This window comes from Sebastes fasciatus, chromosome 16, assembly GCF_043250625.1.
Source record: "Sebastes fasciatus isolate fSebFas1 chromosome 16, fSebFas1.pri, whole genome shotgun sequence".
Classification (NCBI taxonomy): Eukaryota; Metazoa; Chordata; class Actinopteri; order Perciformes; family Sebastidae; genus Sebastes; species Sebastes fasciatus.
The window spans coordinates 6310435-6331490 of NC_133810.1; the positions used below are offsets into that span (position 1 = coordinate 6310435).

At 38.7% G+C, this 21056-nt stretch overlaps 1 protein-coding gene across 1 annotated transcript in view; it reads right to left on the reverse strand.

Moving 5' to 3' along the window:
• capn5b (calpain 5b) overlaps positions 1-16427 on the reverse strand; it is a 45709-nt gene extending 29282 nt beyond the window's left edge. The window contains exons 1-2 of the mRNA XM_074610598.1: positions 16140-16427; positions 3489-3662 (exon numbers count right to left, since the gene is read on the reverse strand). Of these exons, the coding sequence (XP_074466699.1) occupies positions 3489-3653 (165 nt within the window). The 5' untranslated portion in view covers positions 3654-3662; positions 16140-16427. The remainder of the gene's footprint in view (positions 1-3488; positions 3663-16139) is intronic.
• Between the last annotated feature and the right edge of the window lie 4629 nt (positions 16428-21056).

Here is a 21056-nt window from a genome sequence, read left to right on the forward strand (position 1 = left end):
CAGTATTTGCAGTTGAAAAAAAGGTAATAAATTGCAATATTTATTATCACAATAATCAGCATTTTGCAAAATGTTTAAAAACGCAATAAAAAAAAATGTAAAACTGTAAAAGACTTGCGTGGCTGGTGAAGTTTTGGAGAGTTTTTGTGAACATCTTGTCATCTGTTACTCTCACATCAAGTCTAAATGGTGAGCCAGTTTTAAATCATTTAGCAGCTGCTTAATAAATTGGTATAAAAGGGTCCAATGGTTCTCCATTAATAAATCATCAAGTGTTCCAGATATGTTCCACATGAGTTAGTATACAGTGTATCTGCATGAATTCAGTCCAAAGTGAACATACTATAGGTTTCAAAATGCCTTGAGTTTTAACTTTAGATGTTAAAACAAAGTGATTTGTTCTCTATTTTAGGTTTAATCATGCGAGATGAGAAGAGGGTGAACAGAAAACATCCCTGCCGTGTTTTTCGCTGGAGGAGACCGAAGACTCGGAAGTTGTATGAGATAAAAATGTAAAGTCTCTCAGCGAGCTGAGATCCATGGAGACCAGTTTGGGTTTTTTAAGCGACCACTCGCTGCTACATATCAGAGCGCTGCTGACAGGCTTTTAAAGAGGACAACATTTTTCAGAGTCTTTTGAAGCCGACACTGAAATTGATGTCTACATTTGGATATTAATAGTAATGTACACCACAACACTTATGCAGAGTTAAAGCATAATATTTGTCGCTATTCCATCCACATTGAAATATACAGCTCTGAATATTAATAATCCCGTTAACCACTACATCATTTAAGTCCTTCAGGACGGTCTGTTCGCACCAGTTCATCTTTCTTCATCCACAAACCAACATTACCAGTGTTGACAACTACGACCTGGTGAACAACATGTTCAAACGCAGCCCAGGGTGAAGGTTCATCAAATTTGCAACATGCAAGCTACAATTTGCAACTTGACATCATTTGCTCCCTTTCACACGTTTATCAAATCAAACATAATTTCTTGCAACCCGTGCATGAGCGTGTGAGAGGCCTGTAGGACTCGCAAATGTATCTGCAATAAGCGCAACACAATCATTTGTGAAACATGTTGCTGCTACTGTTTACAGTCTTCTAATGTGAAACAGGCCCCAGTATACCTAAAGATTGCCTACATATCGTACAATTATGCAGCATGAACGTTCAGTGCCAATTAGTGTTGCTCGGTATACAGATACTTGAAAGGTATCGCGGTAAACCTGCTGTTAAAAACGGTACAATACCCTGTTTTATTAGTTCTGATCATTAATCACAAATTAATCGCATATTTATTGTTGCGCGTTAAAGAAATTAGTGCAATAAAATGTATATGCGTTAAAGCGCTATTATTGCGTTACTTTGACAGCACTAATTTAAAATATTCAGTTCTAATCTGGTGCTGAATTTAAAGACAACTAGGCTTACATAGGAAATGTATAACTAATATGCACAATTCATTATTTGTTTATTTATCACTAGTCACATCGTAGATTTTCCTCATATCATGCAGTCCTAATAAGAATGTGATTCTGGCGACTACAGCAAGTTTGATTTAGAGGTTTTTGTAATTCACTTAAGATGAGTAGAATTCAGTTTGTGTGCTTTAATAAAAAGCTTTAAAAATGAGCCTGTTTAGGGTTCCTAACCTCCTGACATAAACCACAGTCAGTGAAGACACAAATCGTGTCCTGACGCAAATGAAAAGGAAGCTCCTCCTGCTTTTTTTTCCTCCTCTTGACTTCTTCCAGTTTTCAGTCTGCATGAGTGACATCAGCACAGACCAAAACATATAATCTGTGTGACCCAGTTTCCATGGCAATGCACGCTGGCTGTTGCTGCAGCGGCACACAGGCAGAAGGAGGTTACTCCATCCAGAGCCACAGCCTGCTGTGTGAGGGGGATAACAGTGGCAGGGGAGTCAGCTCACTAAATCCTGAGGCCCTGATATCATCTGACTGCCACGGAAACATACATACAGCACCGGCTTACACAACAAGACTCAAGAGTGGAGCAGCGTCTGATGACTGCTGGCATACTGGTATTTAGTAAATTATTTAATCATAGGTAGTTGTAATTTTTTATTTGCCTGACAAACAAGATTAGTGCGTTGCATGTAGCGGTGCTGTGGTTGTAGTGCCTAACAAGCTGCTCAGCTGCAACGATAACCCGATGCACATACAGGTTAAAGCTTTCATTTACCGCCAGCTGCAGTGTATGAGCAACACAGACAAGTTGTCCTCAGTTCACCCGTCCGGGACAGTTTGCAGCCACTATATTGAGTGCATTGCTGTGAACACATGCAGCTGAAGCTATTGGGTAACTACCAAAAAACATCAGAAGAAGAACACCTTGTGCACCTCAGCAGTTAAAGGTCCCATATTGTAAAAAGTGAGATTTTCATGTCTTTTATATTATAAAGCAGATTTAAGTGCGATATAAATACTGTTAAACTATATACTCAATGCTCAATATACGGAGAAATACACACAGCTCGTGTTCAGAAATTGTGCATTTGAAACAAGCCGTTAGGATTTCTGTCCATTTGTGATGTCACAAATCTACAATATTTAGACCATTTCACAGTTTTAAACCTAAACATACTAAATGTGTCCCAGTTTATTTCCTGTTGCAGTGTATGTACATAACATCAGCTGACAGGAAGTCAGTTTCCTAGCAACGCAATTCTGTTGAAATTCCGTTGAAATTCACTAAAACGGAGCGTTTCAGACAGAGGGCAAATAGGTAGAATAGGTATATTCAGACGGACAGTATGAGGAAAATAAAGTGTTTTTTTTAACATTACAGCATGTAAACATGTTCTAGTAGAAACACAAAATACAAGTATGAACCTGAAAATGAGCACAATATGGGACCTTTAAGTTCCAGTGACAGTTAAGCTAAAGCTGGGCAAACACTATACGATTTTATAGATGTTGTTGTGTACTTCCTACTTTTACTGGACGAGTAGATCGTTTGCGATATAAAGCCAAAGCTCACGATTTATGTGCTCACACTGTATGTGTAAAATAGAAAAAAAACACAGCCTGTTGGCCACTGAGGTCCGTCCTGGCTGTTGACAGTTGTCAATAAGGATTGGTTTGAAAGCTCTGAGGCAGGTAAAGCAGAGGTCTGTATGGGTCACGATGCTAACAAGACAGAAACGTGCTGCCTTCATCATCTGTGCCATCCTGTCTGCTGAAACTGCTGTATATCTAGCTATATCTATTGTACATTGTTATCTTGATAGCTACACTCTGATTACTGTAAAAAGAGGAGAAAAAAGGCACTGACGCTGCGGAATCAGTTCGTGAATGTGCTTCATCTGTGACACACATATATATATATATACTGTATATATATGACATATTGGAGCTTTTGGGGTCTGATGATCGTCAGAAAGATCTATCAAACCATAAATATCTATCAGATTTTAATCCGCTGAAACTCTTTCACTGCACAAGCCAACTTACCCGAGGTCTCTTCCAGACCACACGTCCGATCCTGTTGCCCTGGTAAAAGAGCGAGTCGTCGAAGGCGGGGAAACGGGGGTCCTCAAAGAGCAGGCCACTCTGCAAGCACTGCCTCTTCAGGGTGGAGTACTGCTGCCCCTCGAAGGCTTTCACTGAAGTGAACATACTGCAGCCCTGAAGGACACAACCAGGGCGACAGGGAGGGACAACAGTCAAGACCAAACTCGTATATCACATATCACATATCACACGCACAGATACGCATCACATCATCACAATTTCACTCACACATTTTCATGTCATCACAGGAAACTGTGTTTCTCTACAACAAGTGATGTCCCCTGGCGTCTTTGAAACCAATTTCCCTCCCTACACCTCCGTTCTTCCACTCACTTACACTCACAGCTGACTGACAGCAGAATCCAGCCGACTTTAATACCGTAACAGTGAAAGCCCTCAGTGGAAATACTAGTCGATGTGCGCTGCTGCCTTGAGCACAGCCTGGATTCACTGGGTCAAAATGATTAATCTGTCAATTCACGGATACCCTCCGGGGCCTAATTATCACTGATATGCATTAAAGGAGCCATGTACACATTGATCAGCTCAGTACTGGAAGGGCATACAGAGGGACTGGTGGGGCAAACTAAGACGGAGCTATTGAAGGGATAATCAATAAGGAGATATTGGATAATCACAAACTTTGCTACCTTTAATTAGGGCTGGGACGATACACCTATCTCCCGATTCAACATTATCACGATACTTGGGTGCCGATTCGATATGTATTGCGATTTTTGTTCATTTTTTGAACACTAGACCATGGGAAAAAGTTGAATCATTCACTTCTGAGGACTTTTACTTTGAAAAATATCTAAATTAATACAGTAAAAATGTTTGATTTTCAGCATGTATGTAGTCAGAGATGTCCTGAAGTCAAATATATCAGTTATTGTCATGAATTATTTATTAAATCTGCAACCCAAAAATCAAAGAACAAAGAAATTCCCCCACAAATAAGTGGTATTTTCTTTTTAATTTATAAGGAACATGTAATGTTTTATACTTATGGTGAATATAATCCAATCAATCTTATTTCCATATATGTATTTTGTATATACAGTTACCTTTGTCAACACCTTATTTTGAAAACCGGACATAGTTACATGTGTATACTTCGCCAAGTCCGTCACTAGCTCTTACCGTAAAAACCAAGCAGTTTTTTGCATGCAGTATAAATGTGTTATTTTCACCTATTCTAAAATGGTTTATTTGAATATTTCTGCATACTGGGGTCCCTAAACAGTCTTAGAATTGCATAAATTGGGTATCACTGTAAAGCTGAGACTTTTGTGGATCCAATGAGTCCAACTGCATTCATGTGTAATGATGTAAGTCCCCATAGGAGACGTTTCACATACTGAGTATGACAGTTTTCCTAAAATTAGATTTGAAAAAAATTTAAATATATCGCCTTGCTTACAGTATCGCAATATATCACAATATATTGAATCGTTACCCCTATATCGTGATATGTATCGCCAGATTCCTACCAATACACAGCCCTACTAGAAATGCACTCATCAAGATGACTTATTACTTTGGATTTTCTGGCTGTTGGACTAAAGACATTATTTTGAGCTCTGATAACTCATGACAGGGAATTTCACAGACCTCCATGGCTAATTAATCATTTAGAAAAAAACAATTGATCATAAATAAAATGCTCATTAGCTGCACCCCTTAGAGAGAGGTAACTCTGCTTTCCCACTGTGAGCACCATAATCAACAAGTCCTGGACAGTCGATACGTTTTTCAGATGAGGAAAAATTATTCATGGCTGAACTTCTCGTGGTCATCAATTTGCATACTTCCTCATCTACCCGTGTCATTTCATTTCATAATCAATACCTCGAGCCAGCTAGAAGTATTGACTACGGACAAGACATTTATTACAGGCATTCAAAGCCTCTCAGCTCATTGAACGATGTTTCAAGCGAGGTTGCACTCGTTACTGGCTGACTAAATACGCACTTTATGTTTCCTGGCGTGGATAATATTATGTTATTATACTGTGGAATGATGGAAAATGAGTTGTGAAACTGTGACCTCTTGGGATAAAGCAGTGTGTACTTGCTTCCTCTCATCGCAGGTGTCAGAAATCTAAAAGTTTCAACTTCAACTTTATTATCACAGGGTTTCTGCAGCGCTCACCACATTAAATACCACGTAGAATGCAATGTAATACCCGTTGCATGCATGGTCATACATTCGTTATCGCCCCTGTACCATAACTTGTAGGTGTAAGTTTATAGGTGTATACGTCTCCAGCAATCAAGCAATCCCGCAATAGGATACAAAAACACTTAACACAAAACAACATTACTGTGGAGTAAATATCTGTAAACATTTCAAGCACACACGGGTAGTGATTCAGTATCAGCTGTAGCTTTACTCATCAACAACTTGATGCCACAATAACCTGTTTAAAGAGCTCAGGGTTCCTCTTAAGACCTTATTTTAACCTAACAGCTCTGACATTAACATGAGCCGACTTTAACACCGGTTGGGTGTGTATCTGGGTTAAAATTCTCGGGACTTAATGGTTCTATTAAATATAAATTGTTCTGGATGAGATTTCCCTAATGGAGATGAGGATGTGGACTCTGGAGGCCACCTTTGTAAATGTTAAAGTCAGGGTTGACAATGTTCTCCAGTATACACTATTTGTTATATTGGTTGAAATGGTCTTTACACCCCGACAGCGATCCATTACTGATGAGCTCTGAAAAAGGACCGGAAAAGAGCCGTCATCTGTAGCTTTTATAATCCTGTAAAAACGTCTACCAATCACGTCCTCGCGGTCCGCTTGGAAAGAACCAATCAGATGCCTCCCCGCCTCCCTGCTTGTATTCTACCCTTGGCGTGCACCAGCCTGAACTCAAAGCGCGTCGTCGCCGCTCGTTTACTGGAGATTGGAAGAGAAAACTCAGCCCTGCAGTAGCACTGCCGCGGTTACTTGTCATGAGGTAGCGGTGTTGAGTTGAGGTCCTCTCTCTGCTCTGTGTCTGTGTCTGTGAAGTAGTTACGATGCGGGGGTGCTCATGTATGTGTGTGTGTGTGGGGGGCGTTGCCTTGGAAGGAGCCCCGAGGGGAGGGAGACGGAGCTCCTACTTTCAAATGATGCTAGCTTTCCAACATCGTCAACCCTATCTTTAACGAGCGGTAGAGGTCATGGGCCTGACAAATCCACATCTACATGCAGATCAATACAGGCCGGCTGTCCTCTCAAGGTTAATTAGCTCATTGCTCATGTCAATAGATAAATGACAAGAAAATTGATGTACAGAAATGCCAAAGATATTTTGAATCATCGAGTTTAATCATTATCTGATTTCTTTAAACTCTCGAATATCACTATCAGCTTCAAAAATCCTTTCTCCTTCCTTTTAACCATGAACAAAATCTTTTCTTAATCTTAACCAAGTCGTTTTAGTTACTTAAATGAAATGAATGATTAAAGGAAAACAATGCATCTAGTTCTAAATGTAAAGTTAACATAATGTAGATGCAGAAGACACCACAGTATAATCCAGCACTGCTTGAGGCACTTGAGTCTTGGTAGGACTCAGCTTCAAAGTGACGCTGTGTGATGCTCCAGCAGGGGAGGCAGGGGGAGATGATGTTCAGATGATGTAGGAGGGATCGTTCCTCTACAACTCTCGCTAAGCTCTCTAAGATGAGATGTTCCTCTGATGCTGTTTGTCAGCCATCTTAAGAAGAATGGCACACAGATGAATCAGCGCAGAGGTATCCCATTTACACACTGGTATTAACACATGCTATCTTTATCTAGATAAGGAAAAATGCATGCTGATCCCGCTGCCCCAGAATGCATTGAATGCATGCAATCAGATCTCAGCCAGGTGTAAAGGATATCTGTACAGTGTGTGACCTCTCTCTTAAAAGGAGACGATTTAGCATCACACTTCTACAACACTGTTGTCTGAACGCGGCTCAGCGGGCATCTAGGGCAGACAGTAAAATTTGGGCACAACAATATGAAAGTCAATCGACCGCTTGGGTCATTTTTTAAAGCAAAAATGTAAAATATTTATCCGTCTTCTGTGATAATAAACCAAATATATTTGGGTTTTCAACTGTTGGTCAGACATATTAAGCAATACGAATATGTCAACTGGGCTTTGGGAACTTGTGCTATTTTTCACTATTTTCTGACATTTTATAGACAAAAAAATTATGGATCCATCAAGAAAGTAAATAAATCAATAATGACAATACTCATTAGTTGTAGATTACAGCAATCTAATTTAAACTCTTTACAGAGAAAGAGCTCTGATCTAATGAATTGGCAATTAGTTACAGAGCCAAATGAAGTAATACAGCATACAACAATATAAAACAGAAGAAAAAACAACATGTTCATTTAGAGCATGTTACCTATAATATTACTGTACAATCTAAAATTCATCCTCCATGCCAACCGGCCCACTGCAGTACAGCGAAGTAGTAAAACCAAATCCAGATGAAGTCTCTTGATGCCACATTACTATCAAATGAAGTAGTTTTTAAATTGGGCCGAGGTGACCTGTTCACCTCGCAGCGGTGCTAAATGACATCTAATATCTGGGGAAAATGGAGTGAGCAGAAAATGGAGGAACGCCAAATCAAAAGGACAACAGGAGGAACTTGAAATCTGATGATTGTACCTTTCAAATAGCATTAACCTGAAGGCATTGAGAAGTAACTTTTCCTGACATTCAGGGAGATTCAATTCTTTCTGTAGACTCGTGTTGAATCCAAACAGGCTGTGAAAGCAGCGTCTATGGAGCAGCATTATAAAACTCTCACCTGCACTAAACACAGCTAAATGTCCACCTGGTCTATGTCGTAACCATTAACTAAAGCTGAGTGTGCAGTCTTTGGTCTTAATTAAAGAAAATAACTTCAATACAGAGGCATTAACAAGCTTGCCGGCTCTTGACTGAGTGATAAGTAAATTCCTGGGGGAACGAGAAGGTCGCAGTTGGAAGCTAAATCTGACAGATGGCCTGGTGTCTTGGCTCGTGACTGCAATGGGGAAAGCCATGCTGTCATCTGGCCTCGGTGGACAGCCAACAGGATTACCTGCAGAGAGCGAAGCCTGAGAAGCTGCTGCACTGGATGCCTTCACTACTGTGGCAAAGCACAACAACAAGCACTGCTCTAATTAAAGCTGAATAAACACAGTATATATACTGTATTGTGCACACATTTTCCACAATCTTAACCGGCACTGCCATGAGCACAACATCTGACATATCATGACAACAGTCATCCAACAGACATAGCAAACATTTGTAGTCGTGTTTCTGTCCGACCGACGAAACAGTGTTCCCACTCTTTTCCAGAGATCATTCCAGGACTTTTCCAAGACATTTTTAGTGATGATCTAGCTGGTATGACAGACATGGGTCGCACCATACACTAATATGTTCCTCTCTGTTGAAGTGTGATTTAAAAGACATGTAGTCTCTGGCTATAACTTATCTTACATACTTATAATTCAACGTATGCTCATACAACGGTTCTTATGACATCTTACGAAAAGTTATTCCTAATTTTTTTTACGTTTTAATATGAATCTGTCCAGCAACACGTGTCAATTTCTGCTCGTTAACATGCATACAGTCTTTTCAAAATAAACTTCTGTCTTCACAGGAAACAACTTGGTTAGGTTCAGGCAACAAAACTACTTAGTTATGTTTAGGAAAAGATCGAAGTGGCGTAACTTAAGTACGGAAGTTACGTGACAACTAAGTCAACGTTGACTTCTGGTTTCACACGGGACATGAACAGCGGCCTCCTGTGAAAGTCCGGTGTTTTTTCACTCACCCATCCACCCCGACTTCCTCCTTAAGCATCGTCTGTAACTCTTTATACTTCCTGGTTCACGATTATGTGAATTAAATATGAATTGATTTCGTGGGGTACATACGAATTACAGTGCATTACTTTTTCATAGGTATAGCTATGAACATTGTATGAGAACAGCCTGTATAATTACTTATGCATCAACTTTAGCAACTGAACCAAATATGCTACCTAATTTAATATTAAAATATCTGTCTCTTCTACTGCTAAATACTCCACTTCTTTCACCAGCTAGTCGCTAACTCTGCTAAAAATGACCCAGTTATCTGTTTAAATAGTATTTGTTTCTGTGCCCTCTGAAGGTATTTTTCCATATCGACTGAATAACTGGCAGACGTTGCTCCGTTTCATATCGACACTCCTGTTCACTGTTGTTCCCGTCATGCTTAATTCAATTAGAATCAATTATTTTAAAATTGTGTACACGTCTTACAAATTGCGCACCATCTTGGGATGCCATGCGTCTCTACCCTAAATGAAAATTATCCATGCTTGACGTTTCTGCTTTATGTGATGGACAGAAGTCTTGAAATATTTCACACTTTGCCTGTTGTGATTAAAGATCAACTTTTGCATACCAGGCGTATATGAACAGTCTTATCTGACCCTAGTCAATGTGTTAAACGCTCATTGTTAACACCATTTAATGCACACATTTCTAGACTGCGTCAACATTTCTGAGTGGTGATAGCTTCTGCGTAAACCTCAGAAAGAGGGCCAAGATGTCACATGACATTCAACACTTAATATCCGATTGATGATATACTGTAAGCATCACAAAAAGTGATAACATAAGTGGACACAGATGCTTTAATGTGGAAAAAATACAGTTGGACTGCACGCAGATGTTTGGGAAGACACGATCTGTGATGATATAAGACCTCAGCTCTCCTACATATGGGGGAGCTAAACAGATGGAAAAGGAATAAGGTGGAGATACATTAAAAACTGCCCACGCTACAGGGAGAATGGGACTGCAGCAAACCACAGGAGACTGGAAGGAACCTATTAGTCATAAAGTGGCTAAAAGTGGCCAGTTTGTTTACGACATTTCCGAGATAATGGGCAATAAAGACAGAAGAGGGACGCGACGGCTGGGAAAGTGTGGATGTTGGCAAGAAGATGGCATTCCCATCATTCATCAGACAAAGATATCGCCAAGTTTAATAAACTGAAAAAGAGTGAGAGCAGTACATAAATGATGGCCGTTTAAAGCCACCTACAGTGTATTTTGGCTTTTCTATGATATTTCATATTTATTTGAGTCATTTCCAAACTAAGCTGATTAGCAACACTGTTTGCCACGGACAAATAACTTCATTTTGTGCTGAAAGTTAAAATAAGAAGGTTGTTGGTAAAATGGGAATATGACGTATGACGATAGTAGAAGCTGCAAACTTGTTGCCTCAGCTAACTGAGGGTTTTCTTTTTCTTTTTTTGTTTCCTCCACCTTAGTTTAGTGTGTTTATTTTCAAAAATGTTGTGCATTTGTGTGTGTCCTTTAAAGAAAACATAATAAACATGAGAAATAATATGTTGCAGAGGAGGAAAACTTCTGCTGAGGATGAAATGTTAAAGTATTCATGACCGACAGACGATGCAGTCCCCGCCCCGAAACAACGGAGTCATGATTCAGTAATGAAAGCTCCTGCAGTGTAGAGAGAGAGAGGTGAAAAGCTGGAGGGGAAAGCCGTTCAATCAATGATCAATACTCTGAGGAGCGCCTAGAAGGAAACAAAGTGCCCCTTCCAACAGATGGGAGCACCGTAGACATAATAATACAGTGTGTAATGCAGTGTTTCCAGCAGCGTGTACTGTATTAATCATCAGCTACACTTCAGCTCCAACGTGTTGATCCAGGATAACAAATAATTCATAACTCTTTCCTCATTTATAACTGTGTGCAAAGCTTGTGTGTTTCACTGATTGTTTACTGAGCAGTATTAGAAGCCTGTCATCTTGTGATAGTGTTAGAGGCCAAAGCATTCCCAATAAACCACTCCCACTCCCACTCCCCACTCCCCAGTCCGGTCTATGATCTTTGCTGCAATTGAACAACACACACGGACTGAATATGAGCATCAGTCCAGACTGTAAGTCCTGGCTTCATTCTGCTAAGATAGCCTTACTGAGCAGAGTAACTGCTGGTCAGCAGATGTCAACATTCATCTCAGTCTACTGCTGTAGCATGGTGCTGTACAGCATACTGGCAGATGTACCACAGAGATCATACTGGTACAATGGCAAAATTTTGCAAAACACGACTGTCAAACTGACGTATGGTTAACAAGCACACTTCTCTCTCTATGACAAATGCTTACGGTGGTGATGTGACACTATTAGGGCTGCCAAATTACAGCAACAGTGGGTAGAAATGGAGCAAATATGATTAAAAAAAATTAGCTAGCCCACCCGTCATCTCCGTTCTCTTTATACATCCATGGTCAGCTCCATCGGGGCCGTTTGAATGCATTTAAAGGTCCCATATTGTAAAAAGTGAGATTTTACATTATAAAGCAGGTTTCAGTGCTATATAAATACTCTTAAACTATCAAACACTCAATATACGGAGAATACACACAGCCCGTATTCAGAAATTGCGCGTTTGAAACAAGCCGTTAGGATTTCTGTCCATTTGTGATGTCACAAATATACAATATTTAGACCATTACACGGTTTTAAAAGTAAACATTATAAATGTGTCCCAGTTTATTTCCTGTTGCAGTGTATGTGAATAACATCAGGTGACAGGAAGTAAACATGGACCCAAACTGTTGCCTAGCAACGAAATTCCCTTGCAATTCCATTGAAATGCACTAAAACGGAGCGTTTCAGACAGATGGTAAATACAGGTATATTCAGGCAGACAATATGAGGAAAATAAAGTGTTTTTTGAACACTACAGCATGTAAACATGTTCTAGTAGAAACACAAAATACAAGTATGAACCTGAAAATGAGCACGATATGGGACCTTTAAAATAAATGTCAGTATATGGTTGCTCTACAGTTGTAGCTTCGGCCGATTTGACCACCGAGATGAGAGTGGCGGCCGGCTTGACCGCACGTTACCGCAATACGATAACGTTTCCTGTCCAAGACAGAGTTAGCATGCAGCTTTAGCCATGAGCTCAGCTTTTCCTGCAATGTGTGGAACCCAAAGTGTTTCCATACTTTACTGTATGTGTAGTGTTTACGAATGTAAGTTTAAGGCACTTCTGCATTGGCTTCACTTTTCAGAGCTGAAAGGTTGCCGCCTGGTAGAGAAGGGAAAGACAGGGAAAAGCAGTGCTGGGGCTTTCCAGGACCATGGACAGCATTTATCTGAGAAGCACACAGAGCAAGCTGAACAGTACCGTGGACAGCTCCTGTGTTACAACACTGAATGGGACCAGAGTGTTTCGCCCTGGGCAGACAACCTTCCTTTTGACCAATCAATGGGCCAGAAAAAAAAAAGTCAAATCTACTTATATCCAGGAAGGCAGTATCACCAGAGGATAATGGTGTACCGGCCTACACTTAAACAATTTTCTCCACACTCTGCCTGGCATCACAGAGAGGCCTGTTACTTTAACGGTGTTATTCTGGGTATGAGGTGGCCATGTTGTTGCTAGTGGCTCTAGGCTACTGGGTTTCTCTGGAGTGACCATTTCAATACTGATCTACAGTGAGCAGCACGCACAAGTTAACTCACACGAAGAAATGCAAAACATGGATAAACAAATCCAGTGGTTACATCTGCACACAGAGCAGCTAAACAGCATGTTGGCTCGCAGGATTATAAAATTAAAGAATGGTGCAAATATTAGAGACATGAATATAGCGATGTCATTAAAGATGAGGAACAAAAGACACCACAGCTACTAGGGCTGGGGCGATTCACCTATCTCCCGATTCGATACTATCACGATACTTGGGTGCTGATTCAATATGTATTGCGATTTTTAAGTATTGTGATCTATTTCAAAATCGTAAAAAGACACATAGGTGAATCAGTGTTCTGGTCAGAGATCGGGGGGGAGTGTGTTCGGGTATTGGTGGTGGTGGTGGTGGTGGTAGGGAGTGACTGATTGAGTCTGCTACTGCTGACAGACTGATTACACTGAGAGAAGTGAACAGTGAGCAGTAATGCACCAGTATACCAGGGAGAGAGCCAGAGTGGGAGAAAGAGAGAGAGAGAGAGAGAGAAAAAGGGAGGGAGGGGTGCGCCAGACCATCCCTCATCCACCCCCTCCTGCATCAGGGAGGAGGGCTATCCTAGCTTCCCATCCTCCCAGCATCGTGATCTCCTCTCTGCAGTATCTTCTCCCGCTGCCAGCTACTGTAGGCTTGGCCATGACATACGACACTTGCACTGAAAGTCACTTTTCTCTGCTTACTCAGCTTGATTCCCCCCCCCCCCCCCCCCCATTACAGTACCACATGATCTCCCGTACGTTTAAATGCCATTATGGCCCAGTTACCTATGAGCTCACTCAGATTTGTTTATGTGAGGGAGAACAGCTCTAAGCAAAAAAACACAAAGTTATAAACTACTGTATTCGCTCTAGGAATACTATAAAAACATGAGGTTGCTATGCACTCATTATTGGAGTCGCATCCTGATAATGCATTGATTTTTCTGGTGGTTCAATCACGTGGGGTATTGTTTTTTTTTTCTCTCTCTCTCTCTCTCTCTCTCTCTCCGTCTCCCTCTAATGAACAATAATGCCAAATAGGCACATATTAGGGTGAAACCATTAGGTTTCGACAATGCTTTATCTTTAAGGATCATACGTGAAGTGCACTAAGGTCGATGATATACAGATAAGTATTAATTTTAGATATATATGGGGGATTTACTGCTGTTATTTTAGTATTAAATCAGACTTTAATAGGGCTGTCCTCAACCACAGAAATTCTTAGTCGACTAACTCATTAATTGATTTAATCGACAGATCTGTAAAACTGAGTTTCTCTTGTGTTTACCAGAGATGTGCTCATAAGTTTCTTGGAAATATGTCATTCAGCATGAAAAAAGCATAAAATGATGAAAGGAAAACGGCCGATTAATTGACTAAACTGTATATCATTCCACATTGTATTAAGACGACAGTAGTAAAGACTGATATCACTTATTAAATCAGCCACTGCTGAGTGTTCCCTGACAAGTTATAGTGATATTAGACCCTGTTGAAATCCCTTATAAAGACCTACTGGGAGTCTCAATACTCCACTTTTAGGACCATTATACCTGGCACGCAGCCTAAACTGGAGCTTACACACACACACACATGGGCATGGACTATTAATGTGCATTCAGTCCCCTCTCAGTGCTCTGCAGAACAATACACTTCTTAAAAAATTACTAATTTATTACTCCTCACGCAGAGGCTCCAGGACAGCATCAGACAGAGGCAACAAAATAAGACCCTGTTTGATTTCAGCTAACAGCAAAACTTACAAAGCCTCCCTCTCTCCGTCTCTCTCTCTAATGAACAATAATGCCAAATAGACACATATTAGGGTGAAACCATTAGGTTTCGACAATGCTTTATCTTTAGGGATCGTACGTGAAGTGCACTAAGGTTGAGGATACACAGATCAGCATTAATTTGAGATATATATGGGGGATTTACTGCTGTTATTTTAGTATTAAATTGGACTGTAATAGGGCTGTCCTCGACCAAAGATCTGTCGATAGATCTGTAAAACTGAGTTTCTCCACGAAGAATCCCACAAAAGCACCACTTTAGATCTTGTGTTTACCAGAGATGTGCTCACAAGTTTCTTGAAAAGATGTCATTCAGCATGAAAAAGCATAAAATGATGAAAAGAAATCTTAAGTCGACTAAGACCAAAACCACTTTAGATATTACTGTTTAGTCAGTGTAATGTTATGTTTATGTTGAGCTTGAAGATGAATGCTCCTGAATGCTCCACTGGAGTTATTATTACCAGAGATGGCTCTCCCATATAGATTCATGGCAACTGCTGCTTTATCTTTGCTGTGCATTGTAATTATTAAAAGATTTGATATATAGTGAATTTGAAATGAATGTGCATTCAGTCCCCTCTCAGTGCTCTGCAGAACAATAATAAATTACTAATTTATTACTCCTCATGCATGCAGAGGCAAAAAATAAGTCCCTGTTTGATTTCAGCAAACAGCAAAACTTACAAAGCCTCTATTGATGACTGATATTACTGTTTATGTTACCAAAAGCTTGCAGATATCACTTCTCCTGCATGCTCCACTGGGGTTATTATTACCAGATATGGCTCTCCCATATAGATTTATGTGCATCTTTATTATGCATTATCTTTGCTTTGCATTGTAATTATGAAATCATCATTATGATTTATAGTGAATTTGCAATTTATACAACCATGCATATGAAGCTATAAAGCAGCATACAAACAGAAAAAAAACCAGCAGCTCCAATATATGCCGCTATTTTTGCGCAAAGTAAAAAAAACAAAAAACATTTCACACCAGTACAATACGGTGGTTTTGATAAATATTCCCTCTCACATATCACCATCTCCATCACCCTCAACCACACTGCAAGAGAGGCCATATGAGGCCATCACGGTAAGTAAAAGGATCTCCTGAGATTTAACGAGCAGCTTCGTGCAGCTCTCCGCCTCTCCATCTCCATCTCCAGCAGCAGCATCCCTCCTGAGCACCTGGTGCTCTGGAAGAAGAAGAAGCAGTAAGAACCGGTTCCATGGTTACCTGATCTGAGGCCTCTCTTCTCCCGTGGCAACGTGGTTCTCTCTCTCGGGTCCTCCTCCGGGGGGTCCAGCCGGTCCGGCTCTCTCTCCTCTCCTGGGGGGCTGCTGGGATTCCTCACCACCTCTCTCTCTCTCTCTGGTCCGCTGGAGGAGCTCCTCTCTCTCTCCTCTCCTCCTCTCCTCACTCCTCCTCACCGAGGAGCGTCAAGCCGCCGTGGTGAGGAGGAGATGGCACGGAAACAGGGAGCCCCCGTTCTCCCGATTTCAAAATAAACAGCTTGTTGAAATTTTTTTTTTTTTAAATTAAATATATATATATATATATATAGATAGTAGTATTTTACATGTTATTTTCTTCTTTTCTCGTAAAGTTATGACTTTATTCTCGTTATATTCTCGTAAAGTTATGTCTTTATTCTTGTTATATTCTCGTAAAGTTATGACTTTATTCTCGTTATATTCTCGTAAAGTTATGACTTTATTCTCGTTATATTAAGATTTTTTTCTCGTAAAATTACGACTTTATTCTCGTAATATTATGACTTTTTTCGTAAAATTACGACTTTATTCTCGTAAAATTACGACTTTATTCTTGTAATATTCCAACTTTTCTCGTAAAATTACGACTTTATTCTCGTAAAATTATGACTTTATTCTTGTAATATTCTCGTAAAGTTATGACTTTATTCTAGTAATATTATGACTTTTTTCTAGTAAAATTACGACTTTATTCTTGTAATATTCCAACTTTTCTCGTAAAATTACGACTTTATTCTCGTAAAATTATGACTTTATTCTTGTAATATTAAGACTTTTTTCTCGTAAATTTACAACTTTATTCTCGTAATATTACGACTTTTTTCTCGTAAAATTATGACCTTATTCTCGTTATATTAAGAGGTTTTTTTTCGTAAATTTATTACTTTATTCTCGAAATCTCAGATTTTTTTTTTCCTCAATTACTCCATCGTACTACTTATTATTTTTTTGCCACAATATTTAAATTAGCTTTAATCGACTTCGTTATTTTTTTTTAAATAACAATGGATTCAATGACGTGTCATACGAAAATAGCAAGAACCCACAGATAGCTAGATAGCTGACTATTTCCGGTCTCTGTAAAGTTAAAAAAAATTATATATCTATATATAGATATAGATATAGATATATAAATAGATAGTAGTATTTTACATGTTATTTTCTTTTTATATATATATATATGTTATATATATAATATATATATAATATAAACTGGAAAAAAAAAGTTTGGAAACTTGTGTTTGATAGAATATTTCTCTGTTGTTACAATTCTAATTGGCATTGTATTTTACATCGTTGGAAAGCCTGTTTATTTACCTTCGCAATGATGTCCAACTTGTAAGGATCATGCATTTGTGGGATGAGCAGCACAGCTGATTACGTGGGTAGCGCCCAAGAAAAATTTGCCAAAATGCTCCATCAATGGTAAACAGTGTATTCTCATAAGGCTACCAGGAAGAACATTCAAGCAGCTTGGCTTTGTTTGATGGCTTGTGACCATCCATCTTCCTCTTGATCACATTCCAGAGGTTTTCAATGGGATTCAGGTCTGGAGATTGGGCTGGCCATGACAGGGTCCTTCATCCACACCTTCACTGACCTGGCTGTGTGGCATGGAGCATTGTCCTGCTGGAAAAAACACTCCTCAGAGTTGGGGAACATTGTCATATAATCATTTAAAATAATTAATGTGTATTTCTGATGTATAACTAGAAGAACTTGACACACACAGTGCTGAGCAGCATTTCAAATTAATCTTCAGGTTCCCAGCTTTCAGATGATGTACACCACTTCTACTGTTGACCTGCTATCTCCCCCTAAAGAAAAATGTTGATCAGTGTTTCCCAAAGACCAATATACCAAGAGACTTCCTCAAATGTCTTGTTTTGTCCACAACCCCAAGATATTCAGTTTGCTGTCATAGAGGAGTAAAGAAACTAGAAAATATTCACATTTAAGAAGCTGGATTTTGGACATCCTTTTGGAGCTCAAGTTTACAAACTCTTGGAACATGTCTTATTTTGAAGGTGTAACAGGAAGTGTAGCATTTCCTATGCCAGTATATGACTGTGGTCCTCAGGAGGGATGCAGGCAGAGGGGATGCTGCAGACTGAGCATGCGTGCAGCTAACAGGCCTGCTGTAATTCCCTTTGTCACAAATAACAAGAGGATGCAATATGCTGTAATTAAGAAGAAAATTATCCAGCTAATTACAGCCGTCCAGCTTCAACACTGCCTATATATAACACCTGAGAAGATATAGAACAGAGTTTAATTTATATTTCTGTTGGAGAAATAAACAAAAGGCAGGAAGCTTTATGATATAAGAAACACTGGTTAAATACGGCATAAAGATATTAATATAATTAGATGTTACATTGCCTTATTAACCTTTAACATGTACTATTAGGTACATATTTATTCAAAATGCACCTAGCAAAATGTAAAATAATATACCCTGTCAGCAAAAATGTAAACTTATTTAACATTTTGACAAAGTTCATGCTGTGTAATTTGTCAGTTAAGTGTATTATCATTTGTACTGAGAATACAGCTGTAGCACTGGGGTCACCAGGAATATCTGACTTTTCCAAGCAGCCAAAACCTATATTGCAGTTTTTTTTTAATTATTTATTCTGAAAATATGTGCAGGATTAACAAAATATTATTGTAATAATAATAATTAAAATCATTATTATAATCATTATTATATATATAATTATAATACTTATTATTATTGTTATTATTTTATTATATATATATAAATAATAATAATGAAACTTATTCTAAAAATATGTGCAGGATTAACAGAATATTATCGTAATAATAATAATAATTATTATTATTATTACAGAGTACAACAGTCAATTTATAGTGATGAAAACATACAAATAATATTTACATATACATGTGTGAAATTCTAATAAAATGTGGCATTTGATTTGTTTCAGGCTTCCCATTAACAATGAATACAATATTGAATAATTCTACAATCAAACTGCATCACATCTGAGAGGTGGACGACACTAAATGGTGTTATGGCAGGTCAATTCATCAGCAAATGGGAATCTGTGTAATGATATTGATAGACTAAAAGGGTATCCTTAAAAATGTCCAGACAGAAAATCTATATCTAACTTTCTTATATTACGTCAACACTACACTTAGCCACTAATAAATAATGAGCTGCATTAAAAGAACAAGGAGAGAGACGGTGAGATAAATCAGATGTAGTTGAACTCTTTGAGGTGATGCATTCATGCTCACTCATTACTTTTCCAAAGCAAAGGTTTGGTTCAGTGTTGCTCTGGTGCCATCTTCTGGTCAGCCTTCATTACAAGCTCCTCTTGTCTCCATGATGATTTCTTCCAGCTGCCTTTTCAAATGTTTAGTTTAAAAGTGGTTACTTATTCCAAACAGCTATCCTACTGGTTATTTTACATGACTTCATATTTTTAAGGGGAGGAAAAAAATCATTTTGTGAAAAAATGAATGATGATATATCTTCATATCCATCTACAAGAAGATCTAGGGGTAGGTGCTGTTAGGTAGTGAGCATATATGCACATCATACAGAGGAGTATGTTGCACTACAGAAGTCAAGATGGTCAGATAATTCACATAATTCTGCATTAAGGGAGTCCGTTAGTCTCTGAAGGGAAACAGCTGATGTGGTTACTGTTCACCTCTGAACCACCTGCTGGTAGAAATAAGAGCAGTGCTCATTCAGTTAATGGGATAAGAAACACACTTACTGTATGCAAGAGAGGAGAACAGCAGAGTTGACACTAAATGTAAAATCTGGTTGAAATAAATAAATAAATAAAAATAAATAAAAATAAAATAAAATAAAATAAATAAAAATAAATTAAAATAAAATAAAATAAAATAAAATAAAATAAAATAAAATAAAATAAAAAATAAAATAAAATAAAATAAAAAATAAAATAAAATAAAATAAAATAAAATAAAAAATAAAATAAAAAATAAAATAAAAAATAAAATAAAATAAAATAAAATAAAATAAAATAAAATAAAATAAAATAAAATAAAATAAAATGTTTAACTGTGACAAACTCCAAGCTGTCATTTTTTCTGCGACAGTCGTCCCCTCAGTCTGGTGGTCCACTGTGGTTAGTTTTTGTTTCCCAATAGCAGTCATCTCTGGACCTGTATTTGTCAAACTGATGCAAAAGTAAAGTTTTGGACTAATTACAATATAATGCAATACATCCAAAACCAAAACCCAGCTGCCTGTCTACTCACCCACTCCCGCACCAGAGAATAAGAATGTGACACAAACAGACAAGGGCGTAGGACACATATGAAGCGAGGGCCCAGGGCCCTCTCCAAGGAAATTTTGAGCGTCAAACACATTGTTTCCTGCATTCTGATGAATTTTTATGCACCAAGTTTTGCTTTTTGTAAATCAAGTTATGGTGGAAATGTCTTGGGCTAAGTGGATCCACAAGAGTCTCAGCTTTACAGTGATATCCAATTCATGTAATCCAAGACTTTATAGGTACCTCAGTATGCAGAAATATTCAATTTAGAATACTAGAAAATAACATTTATACAGCATGCAAAAAACTGCATGTGATTATCATAAAGTGGGCATGTCTGTAAAGAGATGATATTTAAGTGAGCTTGTATACCTGTATGTATATGATGATTCTAATAAAGTGTAAAACCTGCACCGTCATGCTCCTACCTGCAACCTCAGATCCACCGACGCCAACCTCCACACCCCTCTCACCCGGTCCTAGCCTTGGACCCTTTCTCCCTTTCTCTCAGGAACTCTCTCCTCCAACACCTCAGACATTCAAAGATTATGGGGAATGGTTTACCTGAGCTGGGATGAATGAAGAGCCTGCGTGTA